This window comes from Triticum urartu, chromosome 7, assembly GCF_003073215.2.
Source record: "Triticum urartu cultivar G1812 chromosome 7, Tu2.1, whole genome shotgun sequence".
In the NCBI taxonomy this organism is placed as follows: domain Eukaryota; kingdom Viridiplantae; phylum Streptophyta; class Magnoliopsida; order Poales; family Poaceae; genus Triticum; species Triticum urartu.
In genome coordinates, this window is record NC_053028.1 from 506,300,398 (window position 1) to 506,327,736 (window position 27,339).

The window sequence follows — 27,339 nt, forward strand, 5'->3', positions numbered from 1 at the left end:
TCTTTCGAGAGAAACTCCTTCTCTAGAAAGATTCCAAATTTAGCAACAAAAGTCTTGCCTTCGGATCTGTGATAGAAGGTGTATCCAATAGTTTCCTTTGGATATCCTATGAAGACACATTTCTCCGATTTGGGTTCGAGCTTATCATGTTGAAGCTTTTTCACATAATCATCGCAGCCCCAAACTTTCAGAAACGACAACTTTGGTTTCTTGCCAAACCACAGTTCATAAGGCGTCGTCTCAACGGAATTTGATGGTGCCCTATTTAACGTGAATGCAGCCGTCTCTAAAGCATAACCCCAAAATGATAGCGGTAAATCAGTAAGAGACACCATAGATCGCACCATATCTAGTAAAGTACGATTACGACGTTCAGACACACCATTACGCTGTGGTGTTCTGGGTGGCGTGAGTTATGAAACTATTCCGCATTGTTTCAAATGAAGACCAAACTCGTAACTCAAATATTCTCCTCCATGATCAGATCGTAGAAACTTTTTTTTCTTGTTACGATGATTTTCAACTTCACTCTGAAATTCTTTGAACTTTACAAATGTTTCAGACTTATGTTTCATTAAGTAGATATACCCATATCTGCTTAAATCATCTGTGAAGGTGAGAAAATAACGATACCCGCCGCGAGCCCCAATATTCATCGGACCACACACATCTGTATGTATGATTTCCAACAAATCTGTTGCTCGCTCCATAGTTTCGGAGAACGGCGTTTTAGTCATCTTGCTCATGAGGCATGGTTGGCAAGTACCAAGTGATTCATAATCAAGTGGTTCCAAAAGTCCATCAGTATGGAGTTTCTTCATGCGCTTTACACCGATATGACCTAAACGGCAGTGCCACAAATAAGTTGCACTATCATTATCAACTCTGCATCGTTTGGCTTCAATATTATGAATATGTGTATCACTACTATCTAGATTCAACAACAATAGACCACTCTTCCAGGGTGCATGACCATAAAAGATATTATTCATATAAATAGAACAACCATTATTCTCCGATTTAAATGAATAACCGTCTCGCATCAAACAAGATCCAGATATAATGTTCATGCTCAACGCTGACACCAAATAACAATTATTCAGGTCTAAAACTAATCCCGAAGGTAGATGTAGAGGTAGCGTGCCGACCGCGATCACATCGACTTTGGAACCATTTCCCACGTGCATCGTCACCTCGTCCTTAGCCAATCTTCGCTTAATCCGTAGCCCCTGTTTCGAGTTGCAAATGTTAGCAACAGAACCAGTATCAAATACCCAGGTGCTACTGCGAGTATTAGTAAGGTACACATCAATAACATGTATATCACATATACCGCTGTTCACCTTGCCATCCTTCTTATCCGCCAAATACTTGGGGCAGTTCCGCTTCCAGTGACCAGTCTGCTTGCAGTAGAAGCACTCAGTCTGAGGCTTAGGTCCAGACTTGGGTTTCTTCTCTTGAGCAGCAACTTGTTTGCTGTTCTTTTTGAAGTTCCCCTTCTTCTTCCCTTTGCCCTTTTTCTTGAAACTGGTGGTCTTATTGACCATCAACACTTGATACTCCTTCTTGATTTCTACCTCCGCAGCCTTTAGCATTACGAAGAGCTCAGGAATCGTCTTATCCATCCCTTGCATGTTATAGTTCATCACGAAGCTCTTGTAGCTTGGTGGCAGTATGATTGAAGAATTCTGTCAATGACGCTATCATCCGGAAGATTAACTCCTAGTTGAATCAAGTGATTGCAGTACCCAGACATTCTGAGTATATGCTCACTGACAGAACTATTCTCCTCCATCTTGAAGCTGTAGAACTTATTGGAGACTTCATATGTCTCAATCCGGGCATTTGCTTGAAATATTAACTTCAACTCCTGGAACATCTCATATGCTCCATGACGCTCAAAACGTCGTTGAAGTCCCGGTTCTAAGCCGTAAAGCATGGCACACTGAACTATCGAGTAGTCATCAACACGCGACTGCCAGGCATTCACGATGTCTGCAGTTGCTGGCGCAGGTGGTACACCTAGCGGTGCTTCCAGGACGTAATTCTTCTGTGCAGCAATGAGGATAATCCTCAAGTTACTGACCCAGTCCGTGTAATTGCTACCATCATCTTTCAACTTTGCTTTCTCAAGGAACGCATTAAAATTCAACGGAACAACAACACGGGCCATCTATCTACAATCAACATAGACAAGCAAGATACTATCAGGTACTAAGTTCATGATAAATTTAAGTTCAATTAATCATATTTAAGAACTCCCACTTAGATAGGCATCCCTCTAATCCTCTAAGTGATCACGTGATCCAAATCAACTAAACCATGTCCGATCATCACGTGAGATGGAGTAGTTTCAATGGTGAACATCACTATGTTGATCATATCTACTATATGATTCACGCTCGACCTTTCGGTCTCAGTGTTCCGAGGCCATATCTGTTATATGCTAGGCTTGTCAACTTTAACCTGAGTATTCCGCGTGTGCAACTGTTTTGCACCCGTTGTATTTGAATGTAGAGCCTATCACATCCGATCATCACGTGGTGTCTCAGCACGAAGAACTTTTGCAATGGTGCATACTCAGGGAGAACACTTATATCTTGATAATTTAGTGAGAGATCATCTTATAGTGCTACCGTCAATCAAAGCAAGATAAGATGCATAAAAGATAAACATCACATGCAATCAATATAAGTGATATGATATGGCCATCATCATCTTGTGCTTGTGATCTCCATCTCCGAAGCACCATCATGATCACCATCGTCACCGGCATGACACCTTGATCTCCATCGTAGCATCGTTGTCGTCTCACCAATTTATGCTTCTACGACTATCGCTACCGCTTAGTGATAAAGTAAAGCATTATAGGGTGATTGCATTGCATACAATAAAGCGACAACCATATGGCTCTTGCCAGTTGCCGATAACTTGGTTACAAAACATGATCATCTCATATAATAAAATATAGCATCATGCCTTGACCATATCACATCACAACATGCCCTGCAAAAACAAGTTAGATGTCCTCTACTTTGTTGTTGCAAGTTTTACGTGGCTGCTACGGGCTGAGCAAGAACCGTTCTTACATACGCATCAAAACCACAACGATAGTTCATCAAGTTAGTGTTGTTTTAACCTTCTCAAGGAACGGGCGTAGCCACACTTGGTTCAACTAAAGTTGGAGAAACTGACACCCGCCAGCCACCTATGTGCAAAGCACGTCGGTAGAACCAGTCTCGCGTAAGCGTACGCGTAATGTCGATCCGGGCCGCTTCATCCAACAATACCGCTGAACCAAAGTATGACATACTGGTAAGCAGTATGTCATGTATCGCCCAGAACTCACTTGTGTTCTACTCGTGCATATGACATCTACGCATAAAACCTGGCTCGGATGCCACTGTTGGGGAATGTAGTAATTTCAAAAAAATTCCTACACACACGCAAGATCATGGTGATGCATAGCAACAAGAGGGGAGAGTGTGTCCACGTACCCCCGTAGACCGGAAGCGGAAGCGTTAACAGAACGCGGTTGATGTAGTCATACGTCTTCACGATCCGACCGATCAAGTACCGAACGCATGGCACCTCCGAGTTTTGCACACGTTCAACTCGATGACGTCCCTCGAACTTCGATCTAGCCGAGTGTTGAGGGAGAGTTTTGTCAGCACGACGGTGTGGTGACGATGATGATGTTCTACTGACGCAGGGCTTCGCCTAAGCACCGCTATGATATAATCGAGGTGGATTATGGTGGAGGAGGGCACCACACACGGCTAAGAGATCAATTGTTGTGTCTATGGGGTGCCCCCTCCTTCATATATAAAGGGGGGAGGAGGAGAGGGCCGGCCAAGGGGTGGCGTGCCCTAGGAGGGGGAAACCTACTCCAAGTAGGTTTGCCCCTCCCTTTCCTAGTCCAAGAAGGAGGGGGGAGGAAGGAGTGGGAGAGGGGAAAGGCAAGGGGGCGCCCCCCTTTCCTTGTCCTATTCGGGCTCAAGGGGAGGGGGCGCGCCTCTTGCCCTGGCCGGCCCCTCTCTCTCTCTCTCTCCACTAAGGCCCAACAAGGCCCATTAGTTCCCAGGGGGGGTTCCGGTAACCCCCAGTACTCCGATAAATGTCCGAAACCTTTCCGGTGTCCAAACATAGTCGCCCAATATATCGATCTTTACGTCTCGACCATTTTGAGACTCCTCGTCATGTCCGTGATCACATCCGGGACTCCAAACTACCTTAGGTACATCAAAACATATAAACTCATAATATAACTGTCATCTAACTTTAAGCGTGCGGATCCTACGGGTTTGAGAACTATGTAGACATGACCGAGACACGTCTCCGGTCAATAACCAATAGAGGAACCTGGATGATCATATTGGCTCCTACATATTCTACGAAGATCTTTATCGGTCAAACCGCATAACAACATACATTGTTCCCTTTGTCATCAGTATGTTACTTGCCCGAGATTCGATCGTCGGTATCTCAATACCTAGTTCAATCTCGTTACTGGCAAGTCTCTTTACTCGTTCCGTAATACATCATCCTGCAACTAACTCATTAGTTGGATTGCTTGCAAGGCTTATAGTGATGTGCATTACCGAGTAGGCCCAAAGATACCTCTCTGACAATCGGAGTGACAAATCCTAATCTTGAAATACGCCAACCCAACAAGTACCTTCGGAGACACCTGTAGAGAACTTTATAATCACCCAGTTACGTTGTGACATTTGGTAGCACACAAAGTGTTCCTCCGGTAAACGGGAGTTGCATAATCTCATAGTCATAGGAACATGTATAAGTCATGAAGAAAGCAATAGCAGAATACTAAACGATCGTGTGCTAAGCTAACGGAATGGGTCAAGTCTATCACACCATTCTCCTAATGATGTGATCCCGTTAATCAAATGACAACTCTTTGTCTATGGCTAGGAAACATAACCATCTTTGATCAACGAGCTAGTCAAGTAGAGGCATACTAGTGACAATCTGTTTATCTATGTATTCACACATGTATCATGTTCCGGTTAATACAATTCTAGCATGAATAATAAATATTTATCATGATATAAGGAAATAAATAATAACTTTATTATTGCCTCTAGGGCATATTTCCTTCAGAAAAACAACCTTTCTATTGTTCTTTCTCTTAAGCTAACACCTAATAGTTTTGACCAAGCGACATGGTAGATACATGCATCATCATCATTGTAACTGGTACAACACAACTACAATTGTAACAATTTTCTAAATAGCATGGTAAGTAATTTTACAATTTGTTTAGTTAATAATCATGGTGACAACTATTACCACCATGATTAGGCAGTCATATAAGTGGGAAGTAACTTAGACTAGTGTCATGCATATGACACTAGTCTATATTACTACCTTTATAGTTGATAGTAACAATATATGTGTAGTCTCATGCAAACTAGCATCATTTATTTAGATGGAGACACATTTTTCCTTATGGTGTGTTATGTTACCACAAACATCTCTCTTCACATTAACTACTTGCCACATAAGCAAATTTGCTTTGGGGTAAGTTACTCCCACTATGACTAACCTTAGGTAAGAGTGTCACCACATATTAGCGGTAACTAGTAATAAACCTCATGTCTACAGCACATCAGCACATGACAACTTATCCAAGTGAGTACTTAACTACATAGTGTATCTCCAAAGGATCATGTATCCCAAAAAAATCTGGTTTAGGGGAAGCTGGCCAATGAAAAGCGCTCCAACGAATCTTGTAAACGCATTTTTTTTAGGAACCCCTATAATCTGCCCAACTTCCCCTTCATCTAGGGGAAGATGATCCTTCTCATAAGCATTCCCCTAAAATGCCATGTCAACACGCCACTGTCGGAGTCCATCGCGTCACCACCGGCCGCCATGCCGCCATCACAACCACTGCCAACCGCGCACCGCGCATGACCATTTGTACATTATTTTATGGAGAAAATAGGGGAAAGACTGATTTTAGAGGAATATATTTACGTCATCTACTAAAACACTTCCCCTATGAGCCTCCCCTAAATTAAACGAGCACTCAGCAAAACCACTTTTAGGGTAATTTTTTATGGGGCCTGTTGGAGATGATATAACCATCTGGGGTTAGCATACAACATCAGGCGTGACAATCCTTTGACAGGAGTAGTTTGATAAATGTATTAGCTATATGTGAGCTATGTGGTGACTTATCTCTCTTCTTAATACATGTTGAATAAGATAGATTCTCGGGGCCACTACAATGGTGGCGATTCAGTTCATTGCTAGTTTGGATCCTGATCAATGATTGCCACTTATTTTCTCATTACCCCAACCTCCCTCTCCCACCTCCTTGTCTTCGTGTGGATCTACTCCTCAGTTTCTTTGCTCGACCCCATGTGTTAGGGACAACAGGTCGTCCTTGTGGTCTGGTTTGTAAGCTAGAGAGGGGTTGTGGTGGTTATGCTCGTGGTTTAGGCTCTTGAGCAGGGGTATTCCTTGATTTTCACGTGTCGTCCCCGTCCTCGCTACTCAGCTCATATGTGTCTAGTGATGGTTCGCGTTGGGCATGAGAGCTACAATTCCTCCCATCAGTGGAGAATTACATTGCTGTAATAGCGGAGGTATCTATGAAATGCAGCACCAAGGTTAAAATTGAAAGGCACCTCTAACAGAAAGAATCAAAAGGGATTTGGCGGCTATAGATGACTCAGAGGTGTTTTCATAAAGAGAAGCTTTTACGTGATACACCTATTTTTCTATAAAAGTGAATGGGCCCTTACTTGGCTAGTCCGATCAATCGGCATGCTCAGCCGCTGCGTCCCATTCTTATATAGAAGGAAAATAACCGAACTCTTGGAGGGTGAAAGAAGAATCTCAAGTTGATACTCTGCCAAAGGATCTATCCACAACTGGTACTTCACATGCCTTAGGAGTAGATTTGAATGAGAATGACTAAAATTAGCAAACTTATTAGGAATGTGAATTCACTATCAAACTTCACATCTTTTTAATTGAAGTTTACTATAACAAACAATCATCTTTTCATTGCAAAGTAGTATAGAGAATTGATTATGGATGGAATCATGAATAATCATTGGGTTAGTTTTTTTGTATAAACCTGCCTGATTGTGAGACTGACTGGTCGAACAGAGACGAAAGTCAGCCATAGTGATTCGAGAGTCTTGTGTGGAAGGGCTCTTCCTCAATGGATCAAAAGAACGTTGGGGATAAGATGCTTATGACTCCCAAGAGCTCTTATTGATAGAGTTGTCTGGCACCTCGATGTCGACTCATCACATCATGGGTTGAAGAAGGTCCCAAGGGTCTAGTTGTTTGCCGATGAAAGTGGCACGTGAGTTGGGTTTAGAACGTCGTAAGACGGTTTGGTTCTTATTTACAGTTGGTGTTAAAGGGAGAACTGCGAGGAGGCAACCTTAGTATGAGAGAGACTGGGTTGGGTCAACCTATGGTGTATCAGTTGTTATGAATTACCCGAGTCAATTGTTTCCTTCCTATGCAAAAGCAAGGCCTCTTTCTTGACTTTACTTGAATGCCATTTGCTGAGCTATCTTCCTTTTTCTTCTTCAGACAAAAACACATTTTATTATTTTATTTATGGAAGCAAGACGAAAGGTCATTTCGCCAATCTGGGAAATAGCAGTGAAAGCAATCGATCGGAGAAGGCCCCCTAGTATTGAGAATGCAAAAGTGGATTCATTCCCCAGGCGCGTGTGTGTGCTTTCCACGGGCTTGATCTCGGTTTCTTCTCAAGCTGGCTAGTGGAGCCTCTTTTCTTATCCGCTCATGCAGTCCTGCCTCTCATCTTCTCCTTCTCACCTTCCCTTCCACCGCCATCTCTAGACCCATTTTCCACCTCCTCGTCCACTCTACCTCCTTGCCTGCTTCCCTACTCTTCTAGCCAAACCCTATCACCATGGCCGATCCATACTTCCTTGTCGACCTCAGAATGGGAAAAATACTTGTAAAAAACTTGCAAGAAAACAGAAAGCTGTAAAAATAAAAATAAGCAGAAAAGAAAAGGAAAACAGTGAAGGAAAGAAGAAAACAGAAAAAAGAAACTGGCAAAATCGGAACAGAAACCAGAAAACCCTTAGCGAACAGCCACGCAAAAGCTGAAAATGGGCCTGGCCCAGTAGCAGCGGCGTAGAGTCCTTAACTGGGCGCCTTCCCAGCCCGCCGTGGCATCGCCCTCTTCTCTCCTCCTCCTGATTCCTAAACCTTCCGCCGCCGCCGCCTTGCGCTTGGCTGCGCCGCTGTAGCCGCCCATCGAGCACGCATCCCAGCCACCACCGACGCCATGGGCGGAACGAAGCCCAACGCAAAGGCGAGAACCAATACCCTGACCCCCAGAGCATCACGCGGCACCGGGAGGGGCCGCGGCCGGGGCAGGGGCAGGGGCGGGGCGGGGAGGCCCGGGGAGAAGCGCAGCCACGGGCCTCATCTCCCCAACAAGCTGCGCCGGGAGCTCGAGTCGCTGGGACCTGCCCGCGACCGGGGCTCCGACAACGACGACGACGACGAGGATGATGTGGTGGGCGAGGACGTGTACGAGTACGAGGAGGGGGTGCCCGAGGAGGAGGCGCGCAAGAACGACCGCTACGACGCCGTCGCCAAGTACGAGTACGACTTCGACAGCGACGGCTCCAATGCGGTATGTGCCACTTCTCCCCTGTGCGCGTGATTTTAGCTTCTGGTTCAGCGGTAAAGATGCAACTTTGCGGGTCTTCGGCTCTTGGTGTGCATTGTAGAAGAAAATGGCGAGGTGGTTTCTACCAGCAAAGAGATCTTGGTGTTAAACTACATGCATATTTGGAAGCAAAGCTATAGTAAACATTTGTGCTTATATTTTAGGACGAGGATGTGCCTTCGGATGAAGGCGAGGATATGGAAGAAGACGATGACGGAGATGTGGACGAGGAGAAGCAGATAAGAATACTCCAGGAAACGACAGGAATGCCTAGAGAAGCCTTCGATGGTAATACATTTGGGGCATATTAGTTAGATAGTTATATACTCCTAGGAGATTGCTGTACCTATCATGGAACAAAATTGGGTCACTTATGCTGAATTTCTCTGTGTTTTGTAACAGTTGCTAGCCCCTACACATATTGTAGGGTTTTTAACCAAAGATGTTGAACTAAAAAATGCCGTGCATGAAAGTTTGGTCCTTGTCATGACATTCTAAAGATCATGATAAAGATTTAACCGATTTGTATCATTCTTGAATAGGCAATAGGAAGAAGAAGGAGAAGAAACAGGCACAGGAGCTGCTTTTGCAGCCTGGAGATGGTCCGGTAACAATTCATGATCTCTTGGATAATATCCAGGATAAGCCTGGGTATAGCAAGATACGTAAGATGGTCCAGCAGCAGGAGAAAAAGCCAATGGTCGTGCAGCCCCCACTTCCAAAAGGGCAGAGGGACAAGATGGACCGTAGTGTGGCATACGTCCTATCCAAGAAGGAAATCGGCAAGTGGGAGCGGATAGTGAAGGACAACCGGGAAGCTGCCACACTTCGCTTTGAAAATGATTTGAACTTAGGTGTTGATACTGTTGGGGCAATTGCTAGCAAATTTGAACCAAGGTCATCGTTTGAGAAGCAGATGGCCAGTGTGTTTAACAACACAGAAATTATGGAAGCACACAAGAATGATGGTGCTAAAATCTTGGAACTTAACAAGGTATGCTGCATTATCTCACTTCACTAGATCAGTTAGGTACTTGATGAGTGTTAATGCTTATTGGTTTGCTGACTGGGCATATTTAGTGATAATGTGTAATTTTCAAGCTTCAGAGCTCAGAAGTTCCTATGCTAATAGGTTCATGAATTTGTGTAGATGGAGGTGGAGGATGTGAGAGAGCGCCAAAATCGTCTTGCTAAAATGCGCAGCCTTCTGTTTCGTCATGAAATGAAAGCAAAACGCGTGAAGAAGATTAAGTCCAGGACTTTCCACCGGTTGTTGAAGAAGGACAAACTGAAGGCAGCAGACTTGGAAGCAGATCCTGAAGCTGCAAAAGACTCTGCTAAGAAACTAGAATTTAAGCGTGCAGAGGTAATTCATAGTTTATTTTGACAATTCCCTTGTGTATCTCCCTGTTAACTTTGCTAATCTATCTATCAGGAAAGGATGACACTGAAGCACAAGAATAATTCGAAATGGGCAAAGCGAATCTTGAAGCGTGGTTTGTCTGTTCAAGACGATGGCACTCGAGATGCTATTACAGCACAACTCCAACAACATGCTCTTCTTACTAGAAAAATGAATTCCATAAAAGATGGATCTAGTAGTAGTGATGAAAGTTCTGATGACGATGATGATGATGAAGAAGATGAAAGCAAATTAGAAGCAAAGCTTCTGAACAGAGGGAAAGAAAAGATTCGTAAAGTGATTGAAGAAGATAATGAGATTCCAAAGTCTGGAGTTTTTTCATTGCCTTTCATGGTGCGCTTTCAGTTTTACATCGTGTTCCTGTTTGTGCATATGTTTACTAAATATAATTTTGCTTGCGTTGCTGCTGTTGCATCACACAACCCATCATCATAATTATTTTCTTATCTGCAGGAGCGTGCTATGAAAAAGCGTGCAGATGCAACTTATGAGGAAACACGGCTAGATTATGAAGAATTGGAGGAATCCTTAAGGAAATTGGAGGATGACAACACCGAGGAGAATGTAGATTCAATGAAGGTGACAGGTAAAAGAACTTTTGGGCCTGTGAAAAGGGCACATGAAGAGGCAAACAAGAGGCCAAAATTAGGTGATGCTGACAAGAACAGTGACAGTGAGTATGACTCTGACTCTGGTCAACATTTCGACAGCAGTGAAGTAAATAAGAAGGCAGAATATGCGAATAACAAAGCAGATGATGTCCAACTTGGGACTGCACTGCTCGACGATGAACAACAGAATGATCTATACGTTGTAAGATGTTCTAACCTTTACACTTTTGCAGTATCATATGGTTTTTACCATAGAAATCTTATGTATAATCCCATGTAGAGCTTTGATGGTACTAGAAAAAGCCCAGGCCCAAAGACAGACATTGAAGTTCGAATGTTAGCGGATAATTCGTGGAAGAAGGTACTTGTACTGGCACCTTGTGTTGAAAGCTCTTTGATTCCTTGCCATATTTCTCTTCCATATCTGTAACTTTTGTTACTGACCAGGTCAAAAATAGCAAAACAAATGGTGGTAACAATATTAAAGAGAGTGGCAATAACTCCAAAGTGCAGATCCCTTCTGTGGATTCAAACCCTAAGGTTTGCCTTCAGCACCGACGTTGGTTCCTACTTTCTAATCAAGTTGATTATGGTTACTCATTGTTTTTTTTGGGGGAGTAGCAGCCTCACAATTCTGATTCAGATTCTGAGGAAGAGATGGTTGACGGTTTCTTGACTGTCTCTGATGAAAAGGAAACTTATGAACTTCCATCGCAAGCTGATCTTATACGTCAAGCTTTTGCTGGTGATGATGTTGAAGCTGAGTTTGTGAAAGATAAAGTGGAAGCTTTAAATGAAGAAAATCCTGAACCTGAAGAACCTGCACTTGTTCCTGGTTGGGGGCAGTGGACTCATGTACAACAGAAAAGAGGACTTCCTTCATGGATGGTGAAAGAACATGAAGATGCCAAAAGGAAGAGGGAAGAAACCTTAAAGAGTAGGAAGGATGCAAAGCTAAAACACGTTATTATTTCTGAACATGTTGACAAGAAGGTAAAATATGTGCCTTGTTATATATCATATTTGTTTCTGGGATGTTACTTGACCATGAACTGTTGCTATTAAGCAATAATTTGGAGTACTCTGCTGTTTGCAGGCTGAAAAACTTTTAGCAACGAATCTTCCTTTCCCATACACCTCAAATGATGTGTATGAAAATAGCATGCGTATGCCTCTTGGACCTGATTTCAACCCAGCAATATCACTCTCTGCTCTTAACCGACCTGCGGTAAGTACATCTATATCTAGCTGATGCATGAAGCTGTTAAGCATTTAAGATTATTAATGGTTGTGTGGAGTGATCCAAAGCTGCACTTTGGAAGTTACAACTATTCATCCTACTGCATGTACAGTGAAAGTTTATTTCCTGTGCATATGCAACCAAGGTGTTTGTTTATAAGCTCGTTTAGGATTTTCATTTTGTTTATTATATTTAACATTCTGGATAGAGAATGTTATGTACATATATTTGATGATTAATCTTTCTTGATGATAAGACTTCTTTTCCGTGAATAGTAAACCACATTTGATGATAATGTTTTTCTTGATTATAATACTTCTCTTACCAGAATAGTAAAACACTCTTGACTTGGAAATACTTGTACATCGTCTTAAGTCTCCAGGCTCTAATTTTGTACTTAGCTAAGTTTAACTATAATTCTCGACAACCCAACAGACACGCAGACTGAAAAAGCACCAATTCTAAGAAATGACCATTCATACCCCTATTAGATGACATACTAGCTGCATCCACTTATCCTCTCCTGAAGCATTTATTACGGGTATAAATCTGTCATGAACTAGGGTTTGTGAGGTTAAATAGCACCAGAAGGATGGCCGGGCAGTATGGCCGATCTATCAGTGATATTTTATCTCAAATTGTCTTAAGCTCAAGCTAAGGGGTATCTTATTTCCAATTGATCACCTTCTAATTTAAAATAAATTATTTATAAGTTAGATAATAGATAACAAATGAAGCATAGTGGCATGTGGGTTATGGCCACAAAAGTGGAAACTTCCCAAACAACTATACCCTTGATTCCCTTGATACAGTTATTTTGAAACAAGAATCTGAGGTTGTGGACAATTATCTTGAAGCAACAATGACCAATACATTAACTTTTTGTCAACCCCTTGATTCCTTAATGCAGTTGATTAAGACACGCTTCTATGGTTCTAATTGCTGTTTTCTGTCCTACCTTTCAGATTGTGAAGAAGCCTGGTGTTGTTATTAAGCCAATACAGTACGGGGAAATTGATCCGCATGAGAAGCCTGATGAACTCAAGCGGGTCATTCAGAGAGTAAAACCGAACCCGAACATAAAGAAGGCGTCTGCGAAACAAGCGAAGAGGACAGCTTCACATCGGAGGACTTGATGAGACAGTAGTACCCAGTTAATGTGGTGAGAGATGCGCATAACAGAATGCGGACCTGGGTTTTCTTGCCATGGCTATTTTCAAACACTTGAGAAGTATACAAAGATTCTTCTCATGGAGTCAAACGACAGCTTTGGTTTGGCTATTGGAAGCGGGGGTTTTGGGGTGCCATTGTTCACACACCTGTGCTGTATTGAGATTTGAAATTTTGCAGCTGGTTCCTGCACCAGGGCCGAAATATGTTTGTACGCGGGAAGTCGCAAGTTAGTGTAGTGTTTTTTTCTATGTGGTATCTATATGTAGCACAAAATTAAAGAGCACCGTTTGCTTCTCGTCTCGTCTGCTCCTAGATTCAACAGGTCTTCCATAGTATGTATTCTCAAATCTTAAAGTTCGAATACCAATATTTTCTACCTTTAATTTATGAATTCTGAGCCATTCATGTATAAACTTCAAATTAGAGAAATCAAAGTCTCACATTTGTTAAATTAGAGAAATCAAAGTCTCACATATGTTCGGTCCGAAACACTTTTAGACCTTCGACGCGGCAATCCATTTAGGCCAGATCAGACGTACGTTAGCCACCGCCCAGTGCGTCATGTGAGGAATCTATTCTGGATACCAAAGCCACCACACCGCACTGGGCCACATTGAAGGAGGAGGATCAACTTTTGCTGCTGGCCGGGCTTGTCATGTCCCTCTTGGATGAGCCGGTGCAACCGCAACCATCCTCGCCACAACTGGGGCATCCCGATCAAACGTCGCGTCAAGAAGGAGCATTCGCCCCCACTGCGCCGCCAGCCCAACACCTAGTGACACCTGGTCGCCGTCAAGCAGAAGCAGCGGCCCTTCCCATCGTGTCATCGCCTGTGGCGCCCGACCATTGTGAAGGAGGAGCGGCAACCGTCTCGCCACACCTGCACACCCTCTCGTGTACTACCTCAAAGGCAGCGGGTTACACGACGCGGCCTCCTCCTCGTCTAGGGGCTCGAAAGCCCTCACCAAGGCGGAGCCGCGCTGACAACGCCACTCGGCATAGTTTGCCAAGACCTAGGCGGTGGTGTCATGTGTCCTCGCCGACGTGGGCCTTGGACCGGTCCTAGATCAGCAAGGACCTCCTCTACCTCGACGTCGTCGAGTCTGAGCGGGCCGCCCTCAAGGAGGAGAAGGGTCGGCGCAAGGCGGAGACAGACATGCGGCGGCTGCAGCGCGAGTGCGTTGCCGCGGTCGGTGACAAATGTCGTGGTGCCTAGGTGGGCTTCAACCGATGGCCAAACGGGATGACGGCGGCGGCCCGAGTGGCCTCGAAGGCTATGCCTACTGATGATCCACAAGTATAGGGGATACATCGTAGTCCTTTCGATAAGTAAGAGTGTCGAACCCAACGAGGAGCAGAAGGAAATGATAAACGGTTTTCAGCAAGGTATTCTCTGTAAGCACTGAAATTATCGGTAACAGGTAGTTTTGTGATAAGGTAATTGGTAACGAGTAACAAGTAATAGAAGTAAATAAGGTGCAACAAGATGGCCCAATTCTTTTTATAGCAAAGGACAAGCCTGGACAAACTCTTATATAAGAAAAAGCGCTTCTAAGGACACATGTGAATTATCGTCAAACTAGTTTTCATCACGCTCATATGATTCGCGTTCGATACTTTGATAATTTGATATGTGGGTGGACCGGTGCTTGGGTACTGCCCTTACTTGGACAAGTATCCCACTTATGATTAACCCCCATTGCAAGTATCCGCAACAACAGCAGAAGTATTAAGGTAAACCTAACCATAGCATGAAACATATGGATTCAAAGTAGCCCCTTACGAAGCAACGTATAAACTAGGGTTTAAGCTTCTGTCACTCTAGCAACCCATCATCTACTTATTACTTCCTAATGCCTCCCTCTAGGCCCAAACAATGGTAAAGTGTCATGTGGTCGATGTTCACATGACACCACTAGAGGGATGACAACATACATCTCATCAAAATATCGAACGAATATCAAATTAACATGACTACTAATAGCAAGACTTCTTCCATGTCCTCAGGAACAAACATAACTACTCACAAAGTATATTCATGTTCATAATCAGAGGGGTATTAATATGCATAATGGATCTAAACATATGATCTTTCACCAAGTAAACCAACTAGCATCAACTACAAAGAGTAATCAACACTACTAGCAACCCACAGGTACCAATCTGAGGTTTGGATACAAAGATTGGATACAAGAGATGAACTAGGGTTTGAGATGAGATGGTGCTAGTGAATATGTTGATGAATATTGACCCCCTCCTGATGAGAGGATCGTTGGTGATGACGATGGCGATGATTTTCCCCTCCCGGAGGGAAGTTTCCCCGGCAAAACAGCTCTGCCGGAGCACTAGATTGGTTCCGCCAAGATTCCGCCTCGTGGCGGCGGAGTTTCGTCCCATGAGCTAGCTTATGATTTTTTCTCGGACGAAAGACTCCATATAGCTAAAGATGGGCACCGGAGGGTCACCAGGGGGCCCACGAGGCAGGGGCGCGCCCAGGGGGTAGGGCGTGCCCCCACCCTCGTGGCTAGTGGGTGGCCCCCCTCTGGTGCTTTCTTCGCTCAGTATTTTTATATATTCTGAAAATAACTTCCGTGAAGTTTCAAGACTTTTGGAGCTATGCAGAATAGGTCTCTAGTATTTGCTCCTTTTCCATCCCAGAATTCCAGCTGCCGGCATTCCCCTTCTTCATGTAAACCTTGTGAAATAAGAGAGAATAGGCATAAGTATTGAGACATAATGTGTAATAATAGCCCATAATGCAATAAATATCGATATAAAATCATGATGCAAAATGGACGTATCAACTCCCTAAAGCTTAGACCTCGCTTGTCCTCAAGTGAAAGCCGAAATCGAAAAATATGTCCACATGTTTAGAGGTAGAGATGTCGATAAAAATAAAATACGGACATAAGGGTCAATTCAATCATAATTTCAAGTATGAATCATAAACTTCATTGAAAACTAACAAACTCTAATCTCAGTCATTAAAGCAATTGCAATTTATCATAACATAGGAAAGAGTCAATATAAGAGCTTTTCAACAAGTCCATATACTCAACTATCATTTAGTCTTTCACAATTGCTAACACTCACACAATATTTATGGGTATGGAGTTTTAATCGGACACAGAGAAAGATAGGGGCTTATAGTTTTGCCTCCCAACGTTTTACCTCAAGGGTAATGTCAACAATAATAGTTCATGCGAACCCACATCCAATTAGCCATATATGTCAGGATCTTTCCAACACATTGTGCTTGCCAAATGATAAAATGTAAAAAGGAAAGGTGAATATCACCATGACTCTTATATAAGGTAGAAGATAAAGGTAAAAGATAGGCCCTTCACAGAGGGAAGCAGAGGTTGTCATGCGCTTTTTATGGTTGGATGCACAAAATCTTAATGCAAAAGAACGTGACTTTATATTGCCACTTGTGATATGGACCTTTATTATGCAGTCTGTCGCTTTTATTACTTTCACATCACAAGATCGTATAAAGCTTATTTTCTCCACATTAATAAGTCATACATATTTAGAGAGCAATTTTTATTGCATGCACCGATGACAACTTACTTGAAGGATCTTACTCAATTCATAGGTAGGTATGGTGGACTCTCATGGCAAAACTGGGTTTAAGGATATTTGGAAGCACAAGTAGTATTTCTACTTGGTGCAAAGAACTTGGCTAGCAGGAGAGGGAAAGGCAAGCTCAACATGTTGGATGATCCATGACAATATAATTTATCTTAGATGTAAGAAAACATAACCCATTACGTTGTCTTCCTTGTCCAACATCAACTCTTTAGCATGTCATATTTTAATGAGTGCTCACAATCATAAAAGATATCCAAGATAGTATATTTATATGTGAAGACCTATCTTTCTTTATTACTTCCTATTAATTGCAACAATGACCAAAACTATGTTTGTCAACTTTCAACAATTTTTATTCATCATACTCTTTATATGTGAAGCCATCACTCTCTGTCATGGAATTGTCACGACAGATGTCCTAGTGTGAGGACTTAGTCGTGAGGCCAACGCATCTTTGTAGTAACTTGAGAGGGGTTGAGCGGAATCGAGAGACGCAACACAAGACAAGGATTTAGACAGCTTCGGGCCCTGGGAAACATCATCCGATAATAGCCATACATGCTGTTTGTGGTCAGATCTCATTATACTCATGAGAGAGTCGGCGCATAAGCTGGCTCCCCCTTTGTGTCTAGCCCTAGAGATTGTTTCTTGTTCCTTCTTTGGGGAGCCCCGCCCCTCCTTATATATGTTGAAGGGGCGGTTTACATGACTAGTCCTAGTTGGATTAGGATTACTCTATTACAAGTGGAGTCCTAGTCTTGCTTCCTTTGTAGGAGAATATTCCTTGTGCTTTCCTCATAAACCGGCCCACCATAACATGAGTCGGCCTTCCATGAACCGCCTTCTAGGCCGCCGGGTCTTGTCGTTCCTCTGACCCGCTCGCCGGGTCACCCATGAGTCGTCAGGCTCGGGCGGGTCACTTAGTGAGTCGTCCAGTCAAGGTAGGTCATTAGTGAGTCACCAAGTCCGGCCGGGTTACACCGCGGGGTATATCCCCGACATTAGCCCATCCATGGTAAACTTTCTGCAAAATAAACACAAGAACAAATTTGACAGGTTGTGCTCCGGGTTAAGAATTCCTGTAAACCGGCACCTAAACATCCTTAAGTCCTTGTCATTTTCTTCTTCTAGAAAATCTGGGTCAATAGACCAGCTTCATAATCAACTTGCTTGCAGAAGAAATATTGTAAATAAAGAATCCATTTGAATCGGCCTTCAATGCTCTGACTTGACAAAAATATTGGTTCTGAAATATTCAAATGATATTCAGCCGGCTTGTAGATCTTGCTGAGCTATGACTTCCAAAATCGTCGGGTTATAAAAACTGATAATTCCGGGTTATGATTGTTGCCAACGCCGGGTCATAATTATTGGTGACGCCGGGTCATGATTGTTGGTGACGTCGGGTCATGATTGTTTACTCAAAACTGAGAATTTGAAGATTTTTTCTCCCTTATATCCATATTAACTGTAGCCCCAAAGTCTTGAGCAGAACAAAGTGATGGCTTTAAAACTTGCTTCAATATAAATACTGCCACTTTGAAGAAATCCATGTTGTTCATCTCAGTCACTAGTAAATACTGAACACTCCATATATGTAGCCCCAAATGCCGGGTTGTCATGCTTGCAGCAACCTGGGACTTGTAATTGCCTGATGCTCATAAAAATTTCAACCAGTGTAGCCCCCAAGGGCCGGGTCATTATGCAATAATGAGTAGGGACTTTGTAGACATGATCATGTAGATTTTGAGCAGCAACGTGTTGTTGGGGATCGTTGAAGAAATTAAAAAATTTGTACGCATCACCAAGATCAATCTATGGAGTTTACTAGAAAAGAGAGGGGAGTGCATCTTCATACCTTTGAATATCGCGATGCGGAAGCGTTGCAAGAACGCGGTCGGTGGAGTCATACATGAAGCGATTCAGATCGCGGCCGATTCCGATCTAAGCACCGAACAACGGTGCCTCCGCGTTCAACACACGTGCAGCCCGGTGACGTCTCCCGCGCCTTGATCCAGCAAGGAGAGAGGGAGATGTTGAGGAAGACTCCGTCCAGCAGCAGCACGACGGCGTGGTGGTGGTGGAGGAGCGTGGCACTCCAGCAGGGCTTCACCAAGCACTGCGAGAGACGAGAAGGGAGAGGGGTAGGGTTGCGCCAGGAGAAGGGGTGCGGTTGCCCTCCCAGCCCCCCACTATTTATAGGGGGAAGGGGAGAGGGGGGCGGCCCCCTAGATCCATCTAGAGGGGGGGGGGGCGGCGGCCCCTCGGGGGGGGGGGGGGCAGCGCCCCCCTAGGGTTTCCAACCCTAGGCGCCTTGGTCCCTTGGGGGGAGGCGCACCAGCCCACTAAGGGGCTAGTTCCCAACCAACTACAGCCCATTAGGTCCTTCAGGGCAGGTGGACCCTCCCAGTGGACCCCCGGAACCCCTTCGGTGGTCCCGATACAATACCGATAAACCCCAAAACCTTTCCGGTGACTGAAACTGGACTTCCCATATATAAATCTTTACCTCCGGACCATTACGGAACTCCTCGTGACGTCCGGGATCTCATCCAGGACTCTGGACAACATTCGGTAACCATGTACATCTATTCCCAATAACCCTAGCGTCATCGAACCTTAAGTGTGCAGACCCTACGGGTTCGGGAGGCATGAAGACATGACTGAGACATCTCTCCGGCCAATACCCAACAACGGGATCTGGATACCCATGTTGGCTCCCACATGCTCCACGATGATCTCATCGGATGAACCACGATGTCAAGGATTCAATCAATCCCGTATATGATTCCCTTTGTCTACCGGTATAGCACTTGCCCGAGATTCGATCGTCGGTATACCGATACCTTGTTCAATCTAGTTATGGCAAATCTCTTTACTCGTTCCGTAACACATCATCCCGTGATCAACTCCTTGATCACACTGAGCTCATTATGATGATGTCCTACCGAGTGGGCCCAGAGATACCTCTCCGTCATACGGAGTGACAAATCCCAGTCTCGATTCGTGCCAACCCAACAGATACTTTCGGGGATACCCGCAGTGTACCTTTATAGCCACCCAGTTATGTTGTGACGTTTGGCACACCCAAAGTACTCCTACGGTATCCGGGAGTTGCACAATCTCATGGTCTAAGGAAAAAGATACTTGACATTAGAAAAGCTTTAGCAGACGAACTACACGATCTTGTGCTATGCTTAGGATTGGGTCTTGTCCATCACATCATTCTCCTAATGATGTGATCCCATTATCAATGACATCCAATGTCCATGGTTAGGAAACCGTAACCATCTATTGATCAACGAGCTAGTCAATTAGAGGCTCACTAGGGACATGTTGCGGTCTATGTATTTGTTGGGGAACGTAGTAATTTCAAAAAATTTCCTACGCACACGCAAGATCATGGTGATGCATAGCAACGAGAGAGGATAGTGTGATCTACGTACCCTTGTAGACCGACAGTGGAAGCGTTAGCACAACGCGGTTGATGTAGTCGTACGTCTTCACGGCCCGACCGATCAAGCACCGAAACTACGGCACCTCCGAGTTTTAGCACACGTTCAGCTCGATGATGATCCCCGGACTCCGATCCAGCAAAGTGTCGGGGAAGAGTTCCGTCAGCACGACGGCGTGATGATGATCTTGATGTTCTACCGTCGCAGGGCTTCGCGTAAGCACCTCTACAATATTATCGAGGATTATGGTGGAAGGGGGCACCGCACACGGCTAAGAAAACGATCACGTGGATCAACTTGTGTGTCTAGGGGTTCCCCTGCCCCCGTATATAAAGGAGCAAGGGGAGGAGGCCGGCCGACCCTATAGGCGCGCCAAGGAGGAGCCCTCCTCCTAGTAGGAGTAGGACTCCTACTAGGAGGGGGAAGGAAGTGGGGAGGGAGAAGGAAAGGGGGGCGCCGCCCCCCCTCTCCTAGTCCAATTCGGACCAGGGGGGAGGAGGCGCGCGGCCCACCCTGGCTGCCCTTCTCTCTCTCCACTAAGGCCCATATGGCCCATTACTTCTCCCGGGGGGTTCCGCTAACCCTCCGGTACTCCGGTTTTCTCTGAAATCACCCGGAACACTTCCGGTGTCCGAATATAGCCGTCCAATATATCAATCTTTATGTCTCGACCATTTCGAGACTCCTCGTTATGTCCGTGATCACATCCGGGACTCCGAACTAACTTCAGTACATCAAAACTCATAAACTCATAATATAACTGTCACCGAAACATTAAGCGTGCGGACCCTACGGGTTCGAGAACAATGTAGACATGACCGAGACATGTCTCCGGTCAATAACCAATAGCGGAACCTGGATGCTCATATTGGCTCCCACATATTCTACGAAGATCTTTTATCGGTTAGACCGCATAACAACATACATTGTTCCCTTTGTCATCGGTATGTTACTTGCCCGAGATTCGATCGTCGGTATCTCAATACCTAGTTCAATCTCTTTACCGGGAAGTATCTTTACTCGTTTCGTAATACATCATCTCGCAACTAACTCATTAGTTGCAATGCTTGCAAGGCTTATGTGATGTGCATTACCGAGAGGGCCCAGAGATACCTCTCCGACAATCGGAGTGACAAATCCTAATCTCGAAATACGCCAACCTAACATTTACCTTTGGAGACACCTGTAGAGCTCCTTTATAATCACCCAGTTACATTGTGACGTTTGGTAGCACACAAAGTGTTCCTCCGGCAAACGGGAGTTGCATAATCTCATAGTCATAGGAACATGTATAAGTCATGAAGAAAGCAATAGCAACATACTAAACGATCGGGTGCTAAGCTAATGGAATGGGTCATGTCAATCACATCATTCTCCTAATAATGTGATCCCGTTAATCAAATGACAACACATGTCTATGGTTAGGAAACATAGCCATCTTTGATTAACGAGCTAGTCAAGTAGAGGCATACTAGTGACGTTTAGTTTGTCTATGTATTCACACAAGTATTTTGTTTCCGGTTAATACAATTCTAGCATGAATAATAAACATTTACCATGATATAAGGAAATAAAATAATAACATTATTATTGCCTCTAGGGCATATTTCCTTCAGTCTCCCACTTGCACTGGTGTCAATAATCTAGATTACACAGTAATGATTCTAACACCCATGGAGCTTTGATGCTGATCATGTTTTTCTCGTGGAAGAGGCTTAGTCAACGGGTCTGCAACATTCAGATCCGTATGTATCTTGCAAATCTCTATGTCTCCCACCTGGACTAGATCCCGGATGGAATTGAACCGTCTCTTGATGTGTTTGGTTCTCTTGTGAAATCTGGATTCCTTTGCCAAGGCAATTGCACCAGTATTGTCACAAAAGATTTTCATTGGACCCGATGCACTAGGTATGACACCTAGATCGGATATGAACTCCTTCATCCAGACTCCTTCGTTTGCTGCTTCCGAAGCAGCTATGTACTCCGCTTCACATGTAGATCCCGCCACAACGCTTTGTTCAGAACTGCACCAACTGACAGCTCCACCGTTTAATGTAAACACGTATCAGGTTTGCGATTTAGAATTGTCCGGATCAGTGTCAAAGCTTGCATCAACGTAACTATTTATGATGAGCTCTTTGTCACCTCCATATATGAGAAACATATCCTTAGTCCTTTTCAGGTATTTCAGGATGTTCTTGACCGCTGTCCAGTGATCCACTCCTGGATTACTTTGGTACCTCCCTGCTAGACTTATAGCAAGACATATATCAGGTCTAGTACACATCATTGCATACATGATAGAGCCTATGGCTGAAGCATAGGGAACATCTTTCATTTTCTCTCTATCTTCTGCAGTGGTCGGGCATTGAGTCTTACTCAATTTCACACCTTGTAACACAGGCAAGAATCCTTTCTTTGCTTGATCCATTTTGAACTTCTTCAAAACTTTGTCAAGGTATGTGCTTTGTGAAAGTCCAATTAAGCGTCATGATCTATCTCTATAGATCTTAATGCCCAATATGTAAGCAGCTTCGCCGAGGTCTTTCATTGAAAAACTCTTATTCAAGTATCCCTTTATGCTATCCAGAAATTCTATATCATTTCCGATTAGTAATATGTCATCTACATATAATATCAGAAATGCTACAGAGCTCCCACTCACTTTCTTGTAAATACAGGCTTCTCCAAAAGTCTGTACAAAACCAAATGCTTTGATCACATTATCAAAGCGTTTATTCCAACTCCAAGAGGCTTGCACCAGTTCATAAATGGATCGCTGGAGCTTGCACACTTATTTAGCTCCCTTTGGATCGACAAAACCTTCTGGTTGCATCATATACAACTCTACTTCTAGAAATCCATTCAGGAATGCAGTTTTGACATCCATCTGCCAAATTTCATAATCATAAAATGCGGCAATTGCTAACATGATTCGGACAGACTTAAGCATCGCTACGGGTGAGAAGGTCTCATCATAGTCAATCCCTTGAACTTGTCGAAAACCTTTTGCGACAAGTCGAGCTTTGTAGACAGTAATATTACCGTCAGCGTCAGTCTTCTTCTTGAAGATCCATTTATTCTCAATTGCTTGTCGATCATTGGGCAAGTCAACCAAAGTCCACACTTTGTTCTCATACATGGATCCCATCTCAGGTTTCATGGCTTCAAGCCATTTTACGGAATCTGGGCTCACCATCGCTTCTTCATAGTTCGTAGGTTTATCATGATCTAGTAGCATGACTTCCAGAACAGGATTACCATACCACTCTGGTGCGGATCTTACTCTGGTTGATCTACGAGGTTCAGTAGTATCTTGTTCTGAAGTTTCATGATCATTATCATTAGCTTCCTCACTAATTGGTGTAGGTGTCACAGAAACTGGTTCCTGTGATGTACTACTTTCCAATAAGGGGGCAGGTACAGTTACCTCGTCAAGTTCTACTTTCCTCCCACTCACTTCTTTCGAGAGAAACTCCTTTTCTAGAAAGTTTCCGAATTTAGCAACAAAAGTCTTGCCTTCGGATCTATGATAGAAGGTGTATCCAATAGTTTCCTTTGGATATCCTATGAAGACACATTTCTCCGATTTGGGTTCGAGCTTATCATGTTGAAGCTTTTTCACATAAGCATCGCAGCCCCAAACTTTCAGAAACGACAACTTTGGTTTCTTGCCAAACCACAGTTCATAAGGCGTCGTCTCAACAGAATTTGATGGTGCCCTATTTAACGTGAATGCAGCCGTCTCTAAAGCATAACCCCAAAATGATAGCGGTAAATCAGTAAGAGACACCATAGATCGCACCATATCTAGTAAAGTACGATTACGACGTTCGGACACACCATTACGCTGTGGTGTTCTGGGTGGCGTGAGTTATGAAACTATTCCGCATTGTTTCAAATGAAGACCAAACTCGTAACTCAAATATTCTCCTCCATGATCAGATCGTAGAAACTTTTTTTCTTGTTACGATGATTTTCAACTTCACTCTGAAATTCTTTGAACTTTACAAATGTTTCAGACTTATGTTTCATTAAGTAGATATACCCATATCTGCTTAAATCATCTGTGAAGGTGAGAAAATAACGATACCCACCGCGAGCCTCAATATTCATCGGACCACACACATATGTATGTATGATTTCCAACAAATCTGTTGCTCGCTCCATAGTTTCGGAGAACGGCGTTTTAGTCATCTTGCCCATGAGGCACGGTTGGAAAGTACCAAGTGATTCATAATCAAGTGGTTCCAAAAGTCCATCAGTATGGAGTTTCTTCATGCGCTTTACACCGATATGACCTAAACGGCAGTGCCACAAATAAGTTGCACTATCATTATCAACTCTGCATCGTTTGGCTTCAATATTATGAATATGTGTATCACTGCTGTCTAGATTCAACAAAAATAGACCACTCTTCAAGGGTGCATGACCATAAAAGATATTATTCATATAAATAGAACAACCATTATTCTCCGATTTAAATGAATAACCGTCTCGCATCAAACAAGATCCAGATGTAATGTTCATGCTTAACGCTGGCACCAAATAACAATTATTTAGGTCTAATACTAATCCCGAAGGTAGATGTAGAGGTAGCGTGCCGACCACGATCACATCGACTTTGGAACCATTTCCCACGCGCATCGTCAGCTCGTCCTTAGCCAATCTTCGCTTAATCCGTAGCCCCTATTTCGAGTTGCAAATGTTAGCAACATAACTAGTATCAAATACCCAGGTGCTACTGCGAGCATTAGTAAGGTACACATCAATAACATGTATATCACATATACCTTTGTTCACTTTGCCATCCTTCTTATCCGCCAAATACTTGGGGCAGTTCCAGTTCCAGTGACCAGTCTTCTTGCAGTAGAAGCACTCAGTCTCAGGCTTAGGTCCATACTTGGGTTTCTTCTCCTGAGCAGAAACTTGTTTGCTGTTCTTCTTGAAGTTCCCTTTCTTCTTCCCTTTGCCCTTTTTCTTTAAACTGGTGGTCTTATTGACCATCAACACTTGATGCTCCTTCTTGATTTCTACCTCCGCGGCTTTTAGCATCGCGAAGAGCTCAGTAATAGTCTTATTCATCCCTTGCATATTATAGTTCATCATGAAGCTTTTGTAGCTTGGTGGCAGTGATTGAAGAACTCTGTCAATGACACTATCAACAGGAAGATTAACCCCCAGTTGAGTCAAGTGATTATGATACCCAGACATTTTGAGTATATGTTCACTGACAGAACTATTCTCCTCCATCTTGAAGCTATAGAACTTATTGGAGACTTCATATCTCTCAATCCAGGCATTTGCTTGAAATATTAACTTCAACTCCTGGAACATCTCATATGCTCCATGACGTTCAAAACGTCGTTGAAGACCCGGTTCTAAGCCGTAAAGCATGGCACACTGAACTATCGAGTAGTCATCAGCTTTGCTCTGCCAGACGTTCATAACATCTGGTGTTGCTCCTGCAGCAGGCTTGGCACTTAGCGGTGCTTCCAGGACGTAATTCTTCTGTGCAGCAATGAGGATAATCCTCAAGTTACGGACCTAGTCCGTGTAATTGCTACCATCATCTTTCAACTTTGCTTTCTCAAGGAACGCATTAAAATTCAATGGAACAACAGCACGAGCCATCTATCTACAATCAAACATAGACAAGCAAGATACTATCAGGTACTAAGTTCATGCTAAATTTAAGTTCAATTAATCATATTACTTAAGAACTCCCACTTAGAAAGATATCCCTCTAATCCTCTAAGTGATCACATGATCCAAATCAACTAAACCATGTCCGATCATCACGTGAGATGGAGTAGTATCAATGGTGAACATCAATATGTTGATCATATCTACTATATGATTCACGCTCGACCTTTCGGTCTCCGTGTTTCGAGGCCATATCTGTTATATGCTAGGCTCGTCAAGTTAAACCTGAGTATTCCGTGTGTGCAACTGTTTTGCACCCGTTGTATTTGAACGTAGAGCCTATCACACCCGATCATCACGTGGTGTCTCAGCACGAAGAACTTTTGCAACGGTGCATACTCAGGGAGAACACTTATACTTTGATAATTTAGTGAGGGATCATATTATAATGCTACCGTCAATCAAAGCAAGATAAGATGCATAAAAGATAAACATCACATGCAATCAATATAAGTGATATGATATGGCCATCATCATCTTGTGCTTGTGATCTGCATCTCCGAAGCACCGTCATGATCACCATCGTCACCGGCGCGACACCTTGATCACCATCGTAGCATCGTTGTCGTCTCGCCAATCTTATGCTTCCACGACTATCGCTACCGCTTAGTGATAAAGTAAAGCATTACAGCGCAATTGCATTGCATACAATAAAGCGACAACTATATGACTCCTGCCAGTTGCCGATAACTCGGTTACAAAACATGATCATCTCATACAATAAAATTTAGCATCATGTCTTGACCATATCACATCACAACATGCCCTGCAAGAACAAGTTAGACGTCCTCTAATTTGTTGTTGCAAGTTTTACGTGGCTACTACGGGCTTAGCAAGAACCATTCTTACCTACGCATCAAAACCACAATGATAGTTTGTCAAGTTGGTGCTGTTTTAACCTTCGCAAGGACCGGGCGTAGCCACACTTGGTTCAACTAAAGTTGGAGAAACTGACACCCGCCAGCCACCTGTGTGTAAAGCACGTCGGTAGAACCAGTCTCGCGTAAACATACGCGTAATGTCGGTCTGGGCCACTTCATCCAACAATACCGCCGAACCAAAGTATGACATGCTGGTAAGCAGTATGACTTATATCGCCAACAACTCACTTGTGTTCTACTCATGCACAACATCAACGCATATAACCTAGGCTCGGATGCCACGGTTGGGGAACTTAGTAATTTCAAAATTTTCCTACGCACACGCAAGATCATGGTGATGCATAGCAACGAGAGGGGAGAGTGTTGTCTACATACCTCGTAGACCGGCAACAGAAGTGTTGACACAATGTAGAGGAAGTAGTCGTACGTCTTCTCGATCCGACCGATCCAAGTACCGAACGTACGTCACCTCCGAGTTCTGCACACGTTGAACTCGGTGACGTCCCTCGAGCTCCGATCCAGCAAAACATTGAGGGATAGTTTTGTCAGCACGAC

At 43.7% G+C, this 27,339-nt stretch overlaps 1 protein-coding gene across 2 annotated transcripts; it reads left to right on the plus strand.

Annotated features, from left to right (window-relative positions):
- The first annotated feature begins 8,187 nt into the window (after nucleotides 1–8,187).
- LOC125519000 (uncharacterized protein C57A7.06-like) lies at nucleotides 8,188–13,529 on the plus strand. 2 transcript variants are annotated; one of them, XM_048683885.1, is made up of 11 exons: nucleotides 8,188–8,665; nucleotides 8,866–8,989; nucleotides 9,244–9,695; nucleotides 9,852–10,067; nucleotides 10,137–10,457; nucleotides 10,578–10,937; nucleotides 11,016–11,096; nucleotides 11,183–11,275; nucleotides 11,357–11,728; nucleotides 11,832–11,963; nucleotides 12,941–13,529. In XM_048683885.1, the coding sequence occupies exons 1-11, from the start codon at nucleotides 8,312–8,314 to the stop codon at nucleotides 13,109–13,111; spliced, it is 2,676 nt and encodes an 891-aa protein (XP_048539842.1). In that variant the 5' UTR covers nucleotides 8,188–8,311; the 3' UTR covers nucleotides 13,112–13,529. The 2 variants fall into 2 exon arrangements, with proteins under 2 accessions (XP_048539842.1, XP_048539843.1); XM_048683886.1 differs by having other exon boundaries at nucleotides 11,360–11,728; nucleotides 12,941–13,443.
- The last annotated feature ends 13,810 nt before the right edge of the window (nucleotides 13,530–27,339 follow it).

Excerpts from the sequence above, each read along its gene's own strand:
- LOC125519000 (XM_048683885.1), top strand. The coding sequence starts at position 8,312 with ATGGGCGGAACGAAGCCCAACGCAAAGGCGAGAACCAATACCCTGACC. Across the intron at positions 10,068-10,136 it reads TAGAATTTAAGCGTGCAGAG|GAAAGGATGACACTGAAGCA; the intron begins GTAATTCATAGT and ends TCTATCTATCAG. Across the intron at positions 10,458-10,577 it reads TTTTTTCATTGCCTTTCATG|GAGCGTGCTATGAAAAAGCG; the intron begins GTGCGCTTTCAG and ends TCTTATCTGCAG.